At 48.3% G+C, this 15,215-nt stretch overlaps 1 protein-coding gene across 1 annotated transcript; it reads right to left on the bottom strand.

Annotated features, from left to right (window-relative positions):
• Nucleotides 1-538: 538 nt before the first annotated feature.
• Nucleotides 539-15,067, bottom strand: si:dkey-220o5.5 (actin filament-associated protein 1-like 2). Its single transcript, XM_067231167.1, has 15 exons — nucleotides 14,945-15,067; nucleotides 10,451-10,579; nucleotides 10,064-10,182; nucleotides 7,227-7,323; nucleotides 6,789-6,997; nucleotides 6,387-6,563; nucleotides 5,520-5,612; nucleotides 5,295-5,382; nucleotides 4,072-4,283; nucleotides 3,510-3,640; nucleotides 3,226-3,346; nucleotides 3,033-3,123; nucleotides 1,975-2,141; nucleotides 1,088-1,198; nucleotides 539-677 (listed from the first exon to the last, which is right to left on the bottom strand). The coding sequence occupies exons 1-15, from the start codon at nucleotides 14,958-14,960 to the stop codon at nucleotides 651-653; spliced, it is 1,788 nt and encodes a 595-aa protein (XP_067087268.1). The 5' UTR covers nucleotides 14,961-15,067; the 3' UTR covers nucleotides 539-650.
• Between the last annotated feature and the right edge of the window lie 148 nt (nucleotides 15,068-15,215).

Genomic DNA, 15,215 nt, shown 5'->3' with positions numbered 1-15,215 from the left:
GACTTAATAACTATGCTGTTTCAGTTATAGGAAGTTGTATAGCCTACACAACGCGTAGCCTATGTCATTTATATGCCATCGTGCTGTAGGCTACATGAACTGAACGTTTATCGTAATCAGTGGTCAGACCAGTGCGATGTCCACTCCGATGATTGTGGACACAAACATAGCCTACATAGTTACAATAATGCATAGGTTACTTTGCGTTAGAGAGAAAACAATTTAAAGGTGTTCCTCTAACTGAAGACCTAAACGACCCTGAATTCCTGAGACAGGCTTCCACAAAGCACGAACCAGAATCACCAGAACATCACAGGAGAAAACAATAACGGGTGTCTCCTGCTGTTAATGCAGCTGTTTTAATGGACAAAAGGGACCTATTACAAGAGCAAGATTATCATCTTGGAAGGTTGACATTTACAAAGACAAGGATATAAAGAGTAGAAAATAGACAGGAGATTCCTACATTATTGAGGTGCTGTATTCAATTAATACAAAAGTACCCAAAAACCAAAATACAATACAAAGAGGTGTGCATGTTCCACATGCACAGTAATATTATGTTCAGTGCAATATATACTAAGACAAATCAGGGAATGTGTACAAGGTAGTTCTTCACAAGATGATCCATGTTGACAAGATAGCCTGAGTCAGGCTGAAGCCTTTGTCTCCCACTCCTGCAAAACGAGAAAACAACAAACACTCTTAGACTCTGACAATAGATGATCACAGATGAGAATAATTTACTGACTAAAACCATAGAAGAAAACATTCAAGACCATTGGGTAGTTGATCAGCCAGGCATCCCGTAACATGAATCATTCATCATACTACGCTCTTCTCTCAGGGTGGCCCCACGGGAATGTGCACAAACTCTGACGAGGTCAGCTTTACAAGATAATTAGGCTAATTCGCCAAATTGCCACTCCAAACAGAGACAGTGAAGAACAGATAATGTCAAAGTGGCATCATATGACTGCTTTTAAGTACTGTGAAATAACTCTGGAAAATGGTCAGGGGGGTGGAGTAAGACCAGCGTGACAGGATATTTCTACCCTGTTACTGTGTGTTTGTGTCTGAGACATACCTTCCTCCTCTGGAACACCTTGCCATGCTCTATGAAGATGGAGGACGGAGCTCTCTTCAGAGAGTTCTTCGCAGACGCTGTCCGCCGCAGCAAAGGGGTCAAGAACCCACCCTGGGGAACAAATTGAAACACAGTCGAGTCACAGAAGAAGGGAGATGATTATCGGCTCCTTAAAGCAGAGTTGGGTTTGTGGCATCGCAACCAGACCTGTCATCGCTATTCCAGATTCAAGTGTGATGGAAACTCAGCCGAGTCCAGGCAGCTCATAAACAACCAACCCTGACATTCATTCATTCAGCAGACAGTTGTATCCAAAATGACATACAGGGGGAAATTGAACATGGGGCATCTTGATCTGCAGTCAAATGCTCTTCGGCTGAGCTGCACACATCCCCATGTATCTAAAGCTGGAGGAGGGTTGGCTATACAATGGGCCCTGTGACATGCAGCTTGTGTTTCATTATACTCGGTTTGTTTACAGAGGATCAGTCAGCCCTGCCCGTAAAAGTCTTCCAGGGAAGGCCACGGCAGGGTAACTGAGGGTAATGACAGCTACAGACTCCTCTTTGATCTAACCACTCAGCTCTCTTTATCTGAAGTCGGAGAACATTTCACATACTCTGTAATTACATCAAGGTGAAGGAGAGGGAGGCCAGGCAATTTTGTTGACGTTTTTGAGTCTGTGATACATATTGTGAACTGTAGGTGGCAGCAAGATACTACCTCACCCACATGAAGTTGCACCCTGGTTCAAAGACAAGGACGGGGAACTTCAGACAAGGGCAAAATTACTCCCTTAGGTGGGGTTGTTTAGGAACATCTTTCTGACCTCCTGTGTGTGTATGTGTGTGTGTGTGTGCGTGTATGTGTGTGTGTGTGTCACGTACCTGTGCCCGTTCAGTACAGAAGGCCAGTGACTGTCTGAAAGAGGTGCGCTTGTTTGTCTTCCCCGCTGTGTTAAGGTTCATCTCTGACCCCGCCCTCAACTGCACCTTCCTCTTCCCTGTCAGGTCCAGCTTCTGCACACTCCGCTCCACCCCACACACCTTCGTACCTGGAACACACACACACACGCACACACACACACAAACATAAACTTGAACTGCAGTCACTGGAGACACATTCCATAGTTATGGAAGCTTTGCAGGGAGAGAGGAAAACATTACTGTATATCCAGTGTTTTTCAAGAAGTCTTAAAAGGATTTTATACTATGAGGACTGTGCTACAACCAAACCCCAGGAACGCCAGCTAACCACCAGAATTCTCCGGGCTCCAACCATATGAGGGGGAGAAACCTAAACCTCCATCACACAGAGAGGGACTCTTAAGCTGGCTGGATAAAGAAGAACATTAAGTAGACCTACTGCAGTTGGCCAAAGGAGATGCGGCTTTGCTTAGCCTCTAGGGCAGTCACATTCTCTTCTAATCTCTTCTATTTCTATTCTATTTCTATTCTATTTCTATTCTATTTCTATTCTATTTCTATTCTATTTCTGTTCTATTTTTTCAATTATTTTCTATTTGGTTATTGGTTATGAATAGGAACAGAGAAGTGTTTAAACCAATGATCACACTGAAACAAAGCCCAAAGCCCATGCAATAAAAAAAAGTTTGTACAGATGTAGGAAAAGTCTGTAGAGAATACGTTATAACAACCATGTCATTATACAGACACTTCCCTAATGTGAGCCAGATGTTGGAAAAACATTTCATTTTTAAAGGAGAAAACTCATGAGAACGGGTATATTAACATCTTAAGTGCAGCCACATAATTTTCCCCAAATCACATGTTTTTAACAGAGGAGAGGAAGCAAATGGTTGTCTGCTCTGACATCTTTGTTGTTAAGTTCCCAGAGTGACCTAGCACTCTTTGCCAGTGGTTTTAATAAAGTCTAAAATAAATTGCTTTTCAATCTAAATTGTATTGTATTGAGCAAGACTCACTGTGATTGGAGAAGATTTCATTGTTGCTGTAGGTGACGGAATCCCTGGATGAGACAGAGTCGCCCCTGGCAACCTTATGAGAATTCTGGAACTGAAAAGACAACATACATTGATATATTATAATCATCTGGTCTCACGTACTAGCAGGTTGAACTCCTGCATCACAGATTTAACCCCCCAGACTGGACTTTACCATGTGCTCTAGAATTGAGCTGTTGGAGTAGATGGGTTGCGAATGAACTGTTGCACTCATCTGCTGAAAGGGGTCGTCCATGTACGCGTTAGACGTGGGGAATCTTCGAGTCTTCAGGCCACTGGAAAGAGAAAATGCATTCAATGGATTCATCCCTAGACAGAACAGTCTGACATCACGAAACGGGCACTATCCCTCAAAGAGTTCGTACTCCCAACAAAGTGCTACACGAAAGTGTGCGCACCTGTAATCGTCATTAAAAGCGATTATTTCAAATTCGTCACCTGAGGGCCCCGCCAGCATCGAGGTCCTGTGAGGTGTTGTCATGGTGACAGAGGCGGTCGGGCGGGCCCTGTGAGGTGCTGCCATCCTGCAGGAGCTGCACCCAACGCTCCTTCTCGTCCGCACAGCTCGCCTGGGAAGAGGAAGGACAGACTCAGTGCGACCTGATGTGGACTCTGGCTTTACAAATTAATTTGATTTGATTCGATTTGACTCGGCGGTAATGTCTCATGTTGGTTAACTGGCTGCACAAATACTCCAGCCTGGCTTGTGGTTGATTCAAAAGACACAGACCAATAAAAGGAAATAGACAATAACAGCAACATCAACAACATCAACAACAACATATTCTGAATAATTTCTGATGATGTTTATAATGATGTCTACAATATTTACTGCTTTTAAATTATCAATGTTAAGTGATTGAATTTGAATTTTTTTCTCTTTTTGTTGGACCCCAGGAACATTAGCTCGTCCCACCTTGGTGACAGCTAATGGGGATCCTTTTAACAATAAACAATAAACAACAGCAGCAACAGCCACACCACCACCCGACCCCCGTACCTCCAACACCGCCACCTGGTCCCCGTGCTGGAGCAGGGTGATCCGGTAGGAGCTGGGGGTGTCTGGGCCGGGCCGGACCTCGCAGCCCCTCAGCTGCACCGTGTACTGGGGGCTCTCCTCACAGCCCTCGTCACAGTACATCTTCAGCTGCCCCGCCTCCACCTGACACAGCAGGCTCTGCCATTGGCAGCTCATCAGCACGTTCAGGTAGCCTAGACCAATCAGAGACGCAAAGGGAGAGAGGTTATGGTAATTCTAGCCGTCAAGCTTAACATCCTAACTACATTTACATTTAGTCATTTAGCAGACGCTCTTATCCAGAGCGACTTACAGTAAGTACAGGGACATTCCCCGAGGCAAGTAGGGTGAATTGCCTTGCCCAAGGACACAACGTCATTTTGCACGGCCGGGAATCGAACTGGCAACCTTCAGATTACTAGCCCGATTCCCTAACCGCTTAGCCACCTGACTCCCCACTACTTGTGCATACGTTGACAGTGTAATGTCTTAACAAGCCTCGTGCTTCCCCAGTTTATGCCCGTCTGAGCCAAGGGCTGAATGCTGCCAGAGGTGACAATTGAATTCCCCAGGAATCCACCCTGACAATGTGCCACAGTGTTGTGTCAGCTCCTGCTGTGTGGCGGGCCTGCTGTCAGCTACACCACGCTAATGAGCCAACAATAGCGGTCTGTGTTAGGCTGCTGGCTCTGATGACATTTTTATTTCCCATGGGGCTGTTCTAGATGGAGGTATTGATAGACTGCCATGCCAGGGTTAGGTGGAGGGGGGGGAAAGGTAGAACAGAGGGGTTTGTTTATATTGTTCAGGCTCAGAGTGAGTGAGTTCATGGGGTTCATCTCAATGCTCTGAGGTTGTTTCTTCCTGTGGTAGTCTTTCCTTCAGCATTGCTTTTCGGCCAGAGGAGTGGTTCAAGCTAAATTGTGGGTTCTCTTTACTGGGGTTGGTTAGGTTGGGGGCAAGAGAAGAAGAGAAGGAGAGGAGGGGAGGGGAGAGGAGAGGAGGGGAGAGGAGGGGTGGGGAGGGGAGGGGAGAGGAGGGGAGAGGAGGGGAAGGTAAGGGAGGGGAGGGGAGGTGTGGGGAGAGGAGGGGAAAGGAGAGGAGAGGAGGGGAGGGGAGCGGAGGGGACGGGAGGGGAGCGGAGAGGAAAGGAGAGGAGAGGAGGGGAGAGGGGGGAAGACGGACAGACAGACGCCTGTTCTTACATTTTTCCTTGATGTCCAGACTGCTGAGGGCAGAGGGCAGGCTGGACAACTTCTCCTCCTCTGAGTCTGTGTGAAGGAACGAGCTTGACTGCAAAAATGGAAAACAAGAGAGTGTGAGAGATGCAGAAAGACACCCCAGAACCCCATCCCTCACCTCAGCCCCCACCTCAGCCCCTACCCCAGCCCCCACCCCAGCCCGCACCCCAGCCCGCACCCCAGCCTCACCCTGCAAGACTCCAGCCTATCACACTTCAGCAGCGACGAGGAGCTCTGGGATTCCAGCTCACAGTACACCGACCCACTCACTTCCTCAATGATCTACAGAATCATCCAGACAACCAATCAGAGGGGTTAGGAGTCATACACAGGACCAATCCTGGTGGTTAAAATTCAAAAGGATAATAGCATAGTGAAAAGACAGAATTCCACGGGCGTTTTCCCAGTGTCCCCAATGCGGTCCGACAGTAACATACTTCCTCGTGAGATAAGAGAATTTATCTACAACTGGTTGGGCTGTTTGTACAATCGTGGCATTACCCATTCTGAATGGAATTTCCTCCTGCTCCTCCCTCTGTCCTCTCCAATCTACAAATGAACGAAACTGGGAATCCACAACTACCACAGTGTCGGTCAGCCACTCCTGGTCAGGACTGCCTGTCTGTCTCTCTCCAGCTCATCTCCTTCTCAAGTTCTCTCACTGTCTTGGCCTCCAATTTTCCTCCATCTCTTCCTCCATGTGTGCTTCTGCGAATGTGCTCCATTACCCCTAACATCCCCCCCACACCCCCGCCACCTCTACCCCTCCCCCTCCCCATCCCCATCCCCATCCTCCCTCCAAGCCTGTCTGTAGTTTCATGCCATGTTCTAAACCAAGGAGTTTAGAACCACTCCTTCCCCACTGCCTGCCTGCCTGTCTGTCTTCCTGCCTGTCTACCTGCCTGCCTGCCTGTTTCTCGTCTGTCTGTCTGTCTGTCTGCCTGTCTGCCTGTCTACCTGTCTGCCTTGCCTGCCTGCCTGCCTGTCCACCTGTCTGTCTACCTGCCTGCCTGTCTGTCTGCCTGTCTGTCCATGGTCCCACACCCTGGCTCTTACCTTCCTCCAGTCCTCGGCCTGTTGGCAGCTGTTGAAGCCCATCACCACCGTGTCGGCCCCGGCAACCACTTTCAGCTCGTGCTGCATCTTCTTGTTGTGCTTGGACTTGTAGACCACCTGACACCCTTGCAGGTTCAGCTCCAGCTGGGGTTGCAAGTCCTTGGCACATTTGTAGCACTGAGGGGAGGAGGAGGTGGTGGGGGGGGGGACAGGGAAGGTCAGAGATACAGTAGCATACTGCCTGTCTCAGTGACTGAGAGATGGATGGAGAGAGTTGCGCTACGATCTGTTCTCTGTGGCTTGAAACCTCACAAGGCAACTGTTCACTGACTTGAGCCCGAAGGCCTCTTGGTATCGTGGTACCGAAGGGGACCTGGTTCAGATCCCTGGGGCATGACTCACCACCAGGGAGCTGTTGCGTATGAGGAACAGCTGCTTGGTCCACTGGCCCAGCCACTTCTTCCTCCACAGGTAACCACAGATACGGGACTCGGGGGCGGGCCTTAGACAGGGCTGGGAGGCGCTCCATTGGATGTAGTGGGCCCTGTCTTTCACAAACTCCTCCTCTTCTCCATACGACTCGTAGTGACTGCTGTCTGAGTCTGCTTTGTCTGAAAGAGACACACGTACACACACACACACACACATGCAGAAACACACACACACACACATGCAGAAACACACACACACACACGTGCACACACACACACATGCAGAAACACACACACACACACACATGCAGAAACACACACACACATGCAGAAACACACACACACACAGGTCACATTCTTTAGCTTATCTCCTATCTAGTTCTAGTGTGTTTGTGTGTGTGTTAGGTACCTGCGTGCTGACTGTCTGGAACGAAGGGCTCCGCCTCCTCATAGCAGCTGTCATCCAGACCGCCAGGGGGGTGGGGCGGGACTACAGGACCATGGATCTGACAAACAAGAAGTCATCATCTTTACAACAGGTAGTAGCCATCATGATAGAGTGTGTGTGTGTGTCCTCACAGTTCATGTCATCGACATCATGCGCTAAGACCAGCTGGTCAGCTCATATCCTCTGTTAAAGTACACCAGGGAGAGAGCCAGACTGTAATAGTCGAGGTCAGAGAGCCAGACTGTAATAGTCGAGGTCAGAGAGCCAGACTGAGGTCAGCTGCACGCAACACACACTTTAACCGGTCAGAGCAGAGAGAAGGTCAAGCAGGACACATGCAAAAAGAAGGAGGAGGGCTGGGAAGAGGAGGAGGGGGAGAGTGTTGTTTTAAAAAACAGGGCGAGAGAGAAACGAGAGAGAGAGAGAGAGAGAGAGAGAGAGAGAGAGAGAGAGAGAGAGCGAGAGAGATAGAGGGAGAGAGAGAGAGAGAGAGAGAGAGAGAGAGAGAAGGAGGTAAACTGGGAACAGTAGGATGAGGAAGAGAAAGAAAAAAAGAAAGGAAAAAAACAAAGAAAGGCCAGCTGAAACCATGAAACAGTAGGAGACATCAGGGCCGCTTGTAAACGTCCTCTGCTGCACATTCTTCCCTCTTTACAGGCATCAGAAAGAGATAGAGAGAGAGACAGAGAGACAGAGAGAGAGAGACAGAGAGAGAGAGACAGAGAGAGGGAGAGAGAGAGAGGACAAGAGAGAGAGAGAGGAGGAGTGAGAGAGAAAGCGAAAAAAGGCAAGGAGAGGGTAGGGAGGTGGGAAAATGAGGGAGCTGGAGAAAGAAAAAGAGAGATATCATCATCGTTACCAGCATCATCATCATCATCATGCCTCTATATAGGACGACGACCTTCAGATCATCTGTAGTCATTCCCCGTGTGGTCTGACCTCCAGCCACTTCTGAGCTGCCTGCTTCGAGTACAGAGCTTCCTAAAGCCCATTGTTGCTACACAAACTCAAACGGCTGCTGGAATGAATAAAGGTCTTGAGTGAATTACAGAGAGAATATCTGGCAGGATTTCAAACTGTAAACATAGCTGCTACCTCTCACAGGGTCCCCTCATAAGGGCCATTTATTCTGGGGCTGAGGGTCTGTGTATGTGTGTGTCTGGGTGTGTGTGTGTGTGTCTGTGTGTGTCTGTGTGTGTGTGTGTCGGTGTGTTTTTCTCAGTAGTTATTCCAGCGTCTGCGTGTGTCGACAGCGGAAGGCTGCTGTTGAGCTACGAGGTCTCTGAGGGCTTCTGACTCGTGCTCCCTGTGTGTGTGTGTGTGTGTGCGTGTGTGTCTGTGTGCGTCTGTGTGTGTCTGTGTGAGTGCGTGTGTTTGTGAGCTCCGATCCCCGAGGGTCTCTGTCTGCCTGGCACAGTTTGTCCTCTCTCCTTCCCCCTCTCCTTCCATGTGGGTGTTCTATCACTCCATCACGTACACCAGATGTAATCACGTCCACTTCCTTTCGCCGGCTCACTCTCAGCCAATGGCGTTACAGATGAGGAAGAGATGGCCTCTCTCATATACACAACATTTCCTGTTGGTAGATACAGCTGCCCTCCTGCCTTCCTTCCCAACTGTCCTCTCCTCTCTTTGAAATCCTGAGTGACAATAATTACAACTCCCATGATACTGGTGCTGCTGGAGGGGGAGGGGAGGCGGGGGGGGTTACTCTCACAGAGTATAACAAAACACAGGAGAACCGGTGTGTATATATGTGTGTGTGTGTGAATGCGAGATCATTTGTTCATGGACTGACTGTTTAGCTAACTTGGATAGAGCAGAGCGGCACACAGGAGAACCAGTGTGTGTCTGTGTGTGTGTGTGTGTGTGTGCGTATACGACACCCGGCCACTTGAAAAGCCCTTGTTAACGGCAGGAGTTTGACCCCTGACCCCCACAGTTCCCCACCATATGGCTGGACCCCCCCAGACCTCAGCAGGACAGAGGGCCTGTCATTAGCCAGCCACATCACAACCCCCCTTCTCTTGCTCCCCCTCCTCCCCCACCCACCCCCTCTCCCCCTATCCCGGCTGATCCAGCCGTACGGCCACGACTCCCTGCCTTGTCATTATGGTTCGGGGAGCAGGCTGGTGGCGGGAGGCTGTGACCTGAAAATAAACCATGACATGAGCTACAACGCCTTCCTACTACAATCTCTCTCTCGTTTCTACTCTCTCTTGCCTTATGATAACTTTCTCTCTTTCTCTCTCTCTCTCCATCTTGCCTCCTTGTAACTCTCTCTCCTTTCTACTCTCTCTTTCCTCCCTATAACTTTCTTTCTCTCTCTCAGCCTCTCTCTCTGGTCCCCTCAGGTCTGAAGACAGGCCTCACTGTCTGTGACTTGTGGTTGTCAGCTTCTCTTTACTCCACTTAGAACCATCTCTCTCCAGTCCATCTACAGATAAAGGCAGCTCTTTACCTCGCTGGGGTGTGTGAGGGAGATATTGAGAGAGGTAGCACTGAGCATATCATCCTCAGATAATCTAACGATAGATGTTGTGGCTTTGTCACAGGGATACAGTAAATTCATTGTCTTGATGGTGTCTTTGTTTTCTTGGGGACCATCCAGTTTGGACTGTAGCCTACACTGATGTACTCTGTGCTTTTTTAGTCAAACATCTCCGTGATCTTCATCCTTGGGACAAATTCTGGTCCGTCGACTCATAGGCTGAGAAACACGGGTTTGCAGGACAGAACAGGAAGTTGACATGACAGAACAGGAAGTTGACATGACAGAGCAGGAAGTGGAGACTCACCCCTTTCCGTGTAAAGGAGGACAGCTCCTGGGTGGGGGCGGGGTCTGTGGGGGTGTCCCTGAGATCATTGGCTGGAGCCCCTGACGGACAGCTCATGATCATGTACTCAGCATCCTCCACTGGAAAATATGAGCAACAGGGATTTGAGGTAGCTGTAAGGTGGCCAACAGTAACTTACCAGGAGTGTCCTGTACTTCTGTTGCTGGCCTGCTGTATTAGTATTCCGTGGCTATGAGTTTCTGAGTCTCAATGCTGCTATTGTATGTTGTTGGCCAACAGTAACTTACCAGGAGTGTCCTGTGCTTCTGTTTATTGGCCTATTGTAGTGGTGTCCTAGCTATGAGTGTCATTGCTGCTACAGTATGTTGTTGGCCAACTGTAACTTACCAGGAGTGTCCTGTAGCTTGGAAACCAGCTCAGAGATGGACTTCTTCTGGGCCTGAGCGATGTAGCTGAGGTTCTCACTGTCCAGCACTGCCAGGAAGGACTGCAGGTCTGAAATCAGCCGGGTCAAAACTGCAAACACAGGATGTGATGTCAAACACTGATCTTAGAGAACCAATAACGTCAGCTGTCTGTCTGTCTGTCTGTCTGTCTGTGGTTTCACCTTTCCTGTGTTTATGTACTTTCTCCTCATTGACAGTCAAGTTTTTACTCATCAGCAGGACAGCTGGAACACAGGTATGTAGATCTTCACAAATCCCCAAATAGGAAAAACTTTGAAAAACAGAGTGCACATTCCTCATCAATTAGATGTGTTTGTGTCAGTTAAACCTTGTTTATCGTAAATAGTAAAGTGCTGATTAAGATGAGCACTGTTGGCACAGCGCTGAACTTAATGTTGAAGCTAATCTGGGAGATGGAGAAGAAGAGGCTCGTTAATGAGCTGAGGAGAGATTCATGACCTGCATTACAGAAACAACGAGAGACAAACACACTCGTCACAAGATTCCTGATGCCTTCAGCACATCGTTTTGGTTTGGTGGTTTTATGATAATCTCATTAAAACTTCAGGACTCAAACACCACTCACTTATCAAGGTATGAAGTGAGGAGGAGATCTCTGTATGCGTATGTTTATGTGCCTGTGTGTGTGTGTGTGTGTGTGTGTGCGTACAAGTGTGTGAGAGAGTATGTGTGACATCGAGAGAGAGAGAGACAAAGAGAGAGAGACACAGAGAGAGAAAGAGATACACAGAGAGAGAGAGACAGAGAGAGAGACACAGAGAGAGAGACACAGAGAGAGACACAGAGAGAAAAGAGATACACAGAGAGAGAGACAGAGAGAGAGAGACACAGAGAGAGAAAGAGATACACAGAGAGAGAGACAGAGAGAGCTGTGATTAGTTGGAAGTTTAGACATTGAGTTACGGTAACTGTATTTTCACTCTGGGGAGGTCAATTCAGCTGCAACAGTCAACAGAGCCCTTATAGAGCGTAGGGGGCCAATCAGAGAGCCTCTTTGTCCCACACACCCGCCCATTAATGTATCAGTGTTTGTGGTGTGTGTGGGCACACGGATGCATGTGCATGTGGATGTGTGTTGTTGTGTGTGTGCGTGTGCGTGTGTGTGTGTTTACATCGAGAGAGGTGGTGGTGGGGGGGGGGGGGGGGGGGGGATGGAGGGAACCCCATGCAGCCACAACAACAGCATGAGCAGGATCAAACAAGGCCCCAGTCATGACATCCTGAATGGTCCTTCATCAGCTGTATGAACAGGAGGCCTCAGAGGCCTGGCTGGGCGGCATGGAGACCACAGCCCTATCATCTCCCCCCCCCCCCTCTCTCTCTCTCTGTCACCGCCCAGGCCTCTCTCTCTCTCTCTGTCTCTCTGTCTCTCTTTTCACCCACCACCCCAGGCATTTCACTCTCTCCTCCTCTCTCTCTTTCTGTCTCTCTCTCTCACACCACCCACCACCCCAGGCCTTAAATTCTCTCTTTCTATGTCTCTCTCCTTTTCTCTCTCTCTCTCTTCCTCCCTCTCTCTCACACAAACTGAGTACACAGGCCTGAATGTAGCCCTCAAAATCCCATTCTGAATTGTTGAGATTCATCATTCATGCATCAGACCAGGCGAACAGAGACATCCACAGCTGTGATGGAGTTGGACACAAAGAGGATGCGCTTCTCAGCACAACACACTGTGACTTTCCCTGGTGCTTTCAGGTGGTATCATCGAATCAATCCCAACTGTCCCCAGCTCTCTAACCCAAGCTACCTAAAAACCAGGCACTAGTAAGAGTTTCTGGAATAATTAAATACAGCAGCGAGTGTAAGACGACTGGCTTTACTCAAATACAGTAGCTATTTTCACATTGCCTGTGTGTACGGACAGCTTGTATTAATTGGCCTGTGTTTGTGTGCGTGCTTGCGTGTGTGTGTGGTGAGCGTACGTGGATTTGTGTGTGCGTGCATTGGTGAGCATGCATTGGTGTGTGCGTGTGTCTGAGCGTGCGTTCCTGTGTGTGTGAGAACACGTTCCGACCTTCAGCCCAGACAGATGTGACAGGAGAAGCGAGAACTGGACAAACAGTCAGTTAACCTGGTTAACATTCAGCTCAGGGAACAAACAGAGAATACAGTCCTTCTCTGTGTGTGGCTTACAGGCCTCTCCCAGCATGCACTGGGCCGGGGTTGTGCCCCGGCATCATGCACTAGTGGTCACAGCTGGATACATCCGACAGTGTCTAGGGGGGAAGTCTCTAGACGCTGGTCAAGGGCCGGGCAGTGTTCCCCAGGTAGTGTTCCCCTTCGTGGAGGTTAAGATAAATAGAGATGAGTCGAGAGAGAGAGAGAGAGAGAGAGAGAGAGAGAGAGAGAGAGAGAGAGAGAGAGAGAGAGAGAGAGAGAGAGAGAGAGAGAGAGAGAGAGAGAGAGAGAGAGAGAGAGAGAGAGAGAGAGAGAGATGATCCGTTCCATTGACATCTTTTCCTGTCTGGACATTTCCTGCTTACACACACACACACTCAAAGTTCAGGAGCTTTATTATGTAGCGATGTAGCTCCCGGCGAGTGAATGAAGATGGTGGTTGACCGCTAAAAGAAGTCCTCACCTATAAACATCCGTAGATGTAAGGCTCCCAGCACAGAACTCAAAGCTCTCCAAGTCCTCTTCCTCCATAAAACAGAGACAACCCTGTCTTCTTGTTTCATCCAAGGTAACCACTTGTTACACAACACACACACATACACACACACACACACACACACACACACACACACACACACAGAGCCCATTCACAGAGATGCTGAAACCAAACAGGCGCCACTAAAGTCCATTATACAGCAGTCACGTTGCCCTCAGTGGGAGCATTTACGTTTCACTTATTAGCAAAACTAATGCTTCAGGGCAGCATATTCGACATTACAGAGATGTTTCAACCGCCCACCTCCAGCACAAGAGAGGACCATGGAGCCCGAGGAGGAAGCAGGCCGGATCTCAGGACCTCCCACATCTTAAGCTGGCAGAGGAGTGCACACACTGATCTGCTCTAGCCACCCTCTGTGTGCAGGGCCCTGTAGTGGGCAGGGGTCGATGTGTGTGTGGGTGTCTGTGTGTGTGGTGATGGTGAAATCTAGCAATAATGAGAGTGGAATGTTGATCTGCTAACATCAACACTACTTCCTGCTTCTGCTATGGGCCCTGGGCTGGGCCCTGCTGTCTTTGATGTCTGTGGAACTGTACGCACACACACACACACACACACACACACTCACTCACTCACTCACCCACGTACGTAGACTACACCATACTGTAGCAGCAGCCTACAAAGATTGTGGCTGTGTGACAGGGTCAGCTGTCAAGCTGAACACAGCAAATAACAACAACAGCGAGAATACAGACCCTTTCTGATATCAAGTTTATCTGTGAGGAGTGTTTGGTCAAGAGGTGCAGCTATGGGACAACTGAAGGGAAGTTTATCATGGGAAGTCCATCTGAGAAACTCAGTGTGCGTATGTATCTTGTCAGCCTAGGGGGGAGAAGCTCTAACCTAGATCTGTTTCCCTCTCACTGCAGAGGGGAGGAGATAATGAAGATGTGGACAGAGAAAGAGAGAGAGAGGTGAGGGGGGATGTTGTTCGGATAGTTTTGGCGTGGATTTCACCTACTGTAGCAGTGAGTGTGTGTGTGGGTGTGTGTGCGTGTGTGTGTGTGTGTGTGTGTGTGTGTGTGTGTGTGTGTGTGTATGCCCGGTTGTAATACTATCCATGATGTCATGATGTTTCCAAACAGGGTTACTTTGGGGCCATTGAGAAAACTATTAGTGCAGTAGAAACCCAAACGTAGTCCATTTGCTTTGGAGCTGCTCAAAGTTAACTGAACAGTCAGTGGCCAGACTTTACCCTAAGATAAACAAACCCGTTGGATGTCTCCAGGGGTTTGGTTGTAGCGGCAGGAGGAGGGTATTTCCGATTGCTTTACTTCTGTTATTACACACATTCCATTACAATGATAAAGACTAAAGACTAGAAAGGCAAAAAAAAGAAGAGAAAACTGTCTGGAAGCGATGAAATGAATGTCTTACTTCGGGATCTAACGTCAGATGATGCTGCTGTTGCTATAGTTATGATTATCTTGCAGCTGTTTGAAATTATGAGTAGCCTAATGATTAATAAAGTTGATAATCATGTTGGATCAAAACTACAGAAAGGTATTCTAAAATTTAACTAAAGTATTTCAAATGAACAGAGCCTGCAGCGTCTGTCCTTTCGAAAATATCAAAACAGCTGCAAAATGAGTGTTTATCATCAAGGATAATATATAGAATAAGGATGTTTTTATGTTGTATTCAGCAACATTTCAAATAAGTGCCATTATAGACCTTGCAGTTACTATGAATAAAGCAGACTAAATCACAAATTGTGCAGATTGCGATAAATACCTTTCTGTTTGTCCATAACTGACGATGCTCAAAGCTTCAAGTTTCTCTCCTGTCCAGATGACATAGCGGTGTCCAGATTGACTCTTCTCTCTAACGGGCTACTGTCGCAGGTTAACGTGATAGCAGCAAAACTGTCGCTCGTCCCGTTGAATCCAAGATCATTAGAACGGTTCTTCAAAGTCACTCCCCTCAACTCTCGTCAAGTCTCGTCTCACAGATGTTACTGTAATACCAATATTCGCCACTAGGAGGAGGCAATAAACGAGCTATC

This window comes from Osmerus mordax, chromosome 28 (genome assembly GCF_038355195.1).
Source record: "Osmerus mordax isolate fOsmMor3 chromosome 28, fOsmMor3.pri, whole genome shotgun sequence".
Classification (NCBI taxonomy): domain Eukaryota; kingdom Metazoa; phylum Chordata; class Actinopteri; order Osmeriformes; family Osmeridae; genus Osmerus; species Osmerus mordax.
The sequence above is the reverse complement of the archived record's forward strand: the minus strand, read 5'-3'. Positions and strand labels throughout refer to the sequence as shown.

Bases quoted from the DNA above. Each gene is read 5' to 3' on its own strand.
- si:dkey-220o5.5 (XM_067231167.1), bottom strand. The intron at 5,613-6,386 runs GTAAGAGCCAGG...ATGATTCTGTAG, and splicing joins AGGCCGAGGACTGGAGGAAG to ATCATTGAGGAAGTGAGTGG. The intron at 3,124-3,225 runs GTAAAGTCCAGT...TTGTCTTTTCAG, and splicing joins GCTCAATTCTAGAGCACATG to TTCCAGAATTCTCATAAGGT.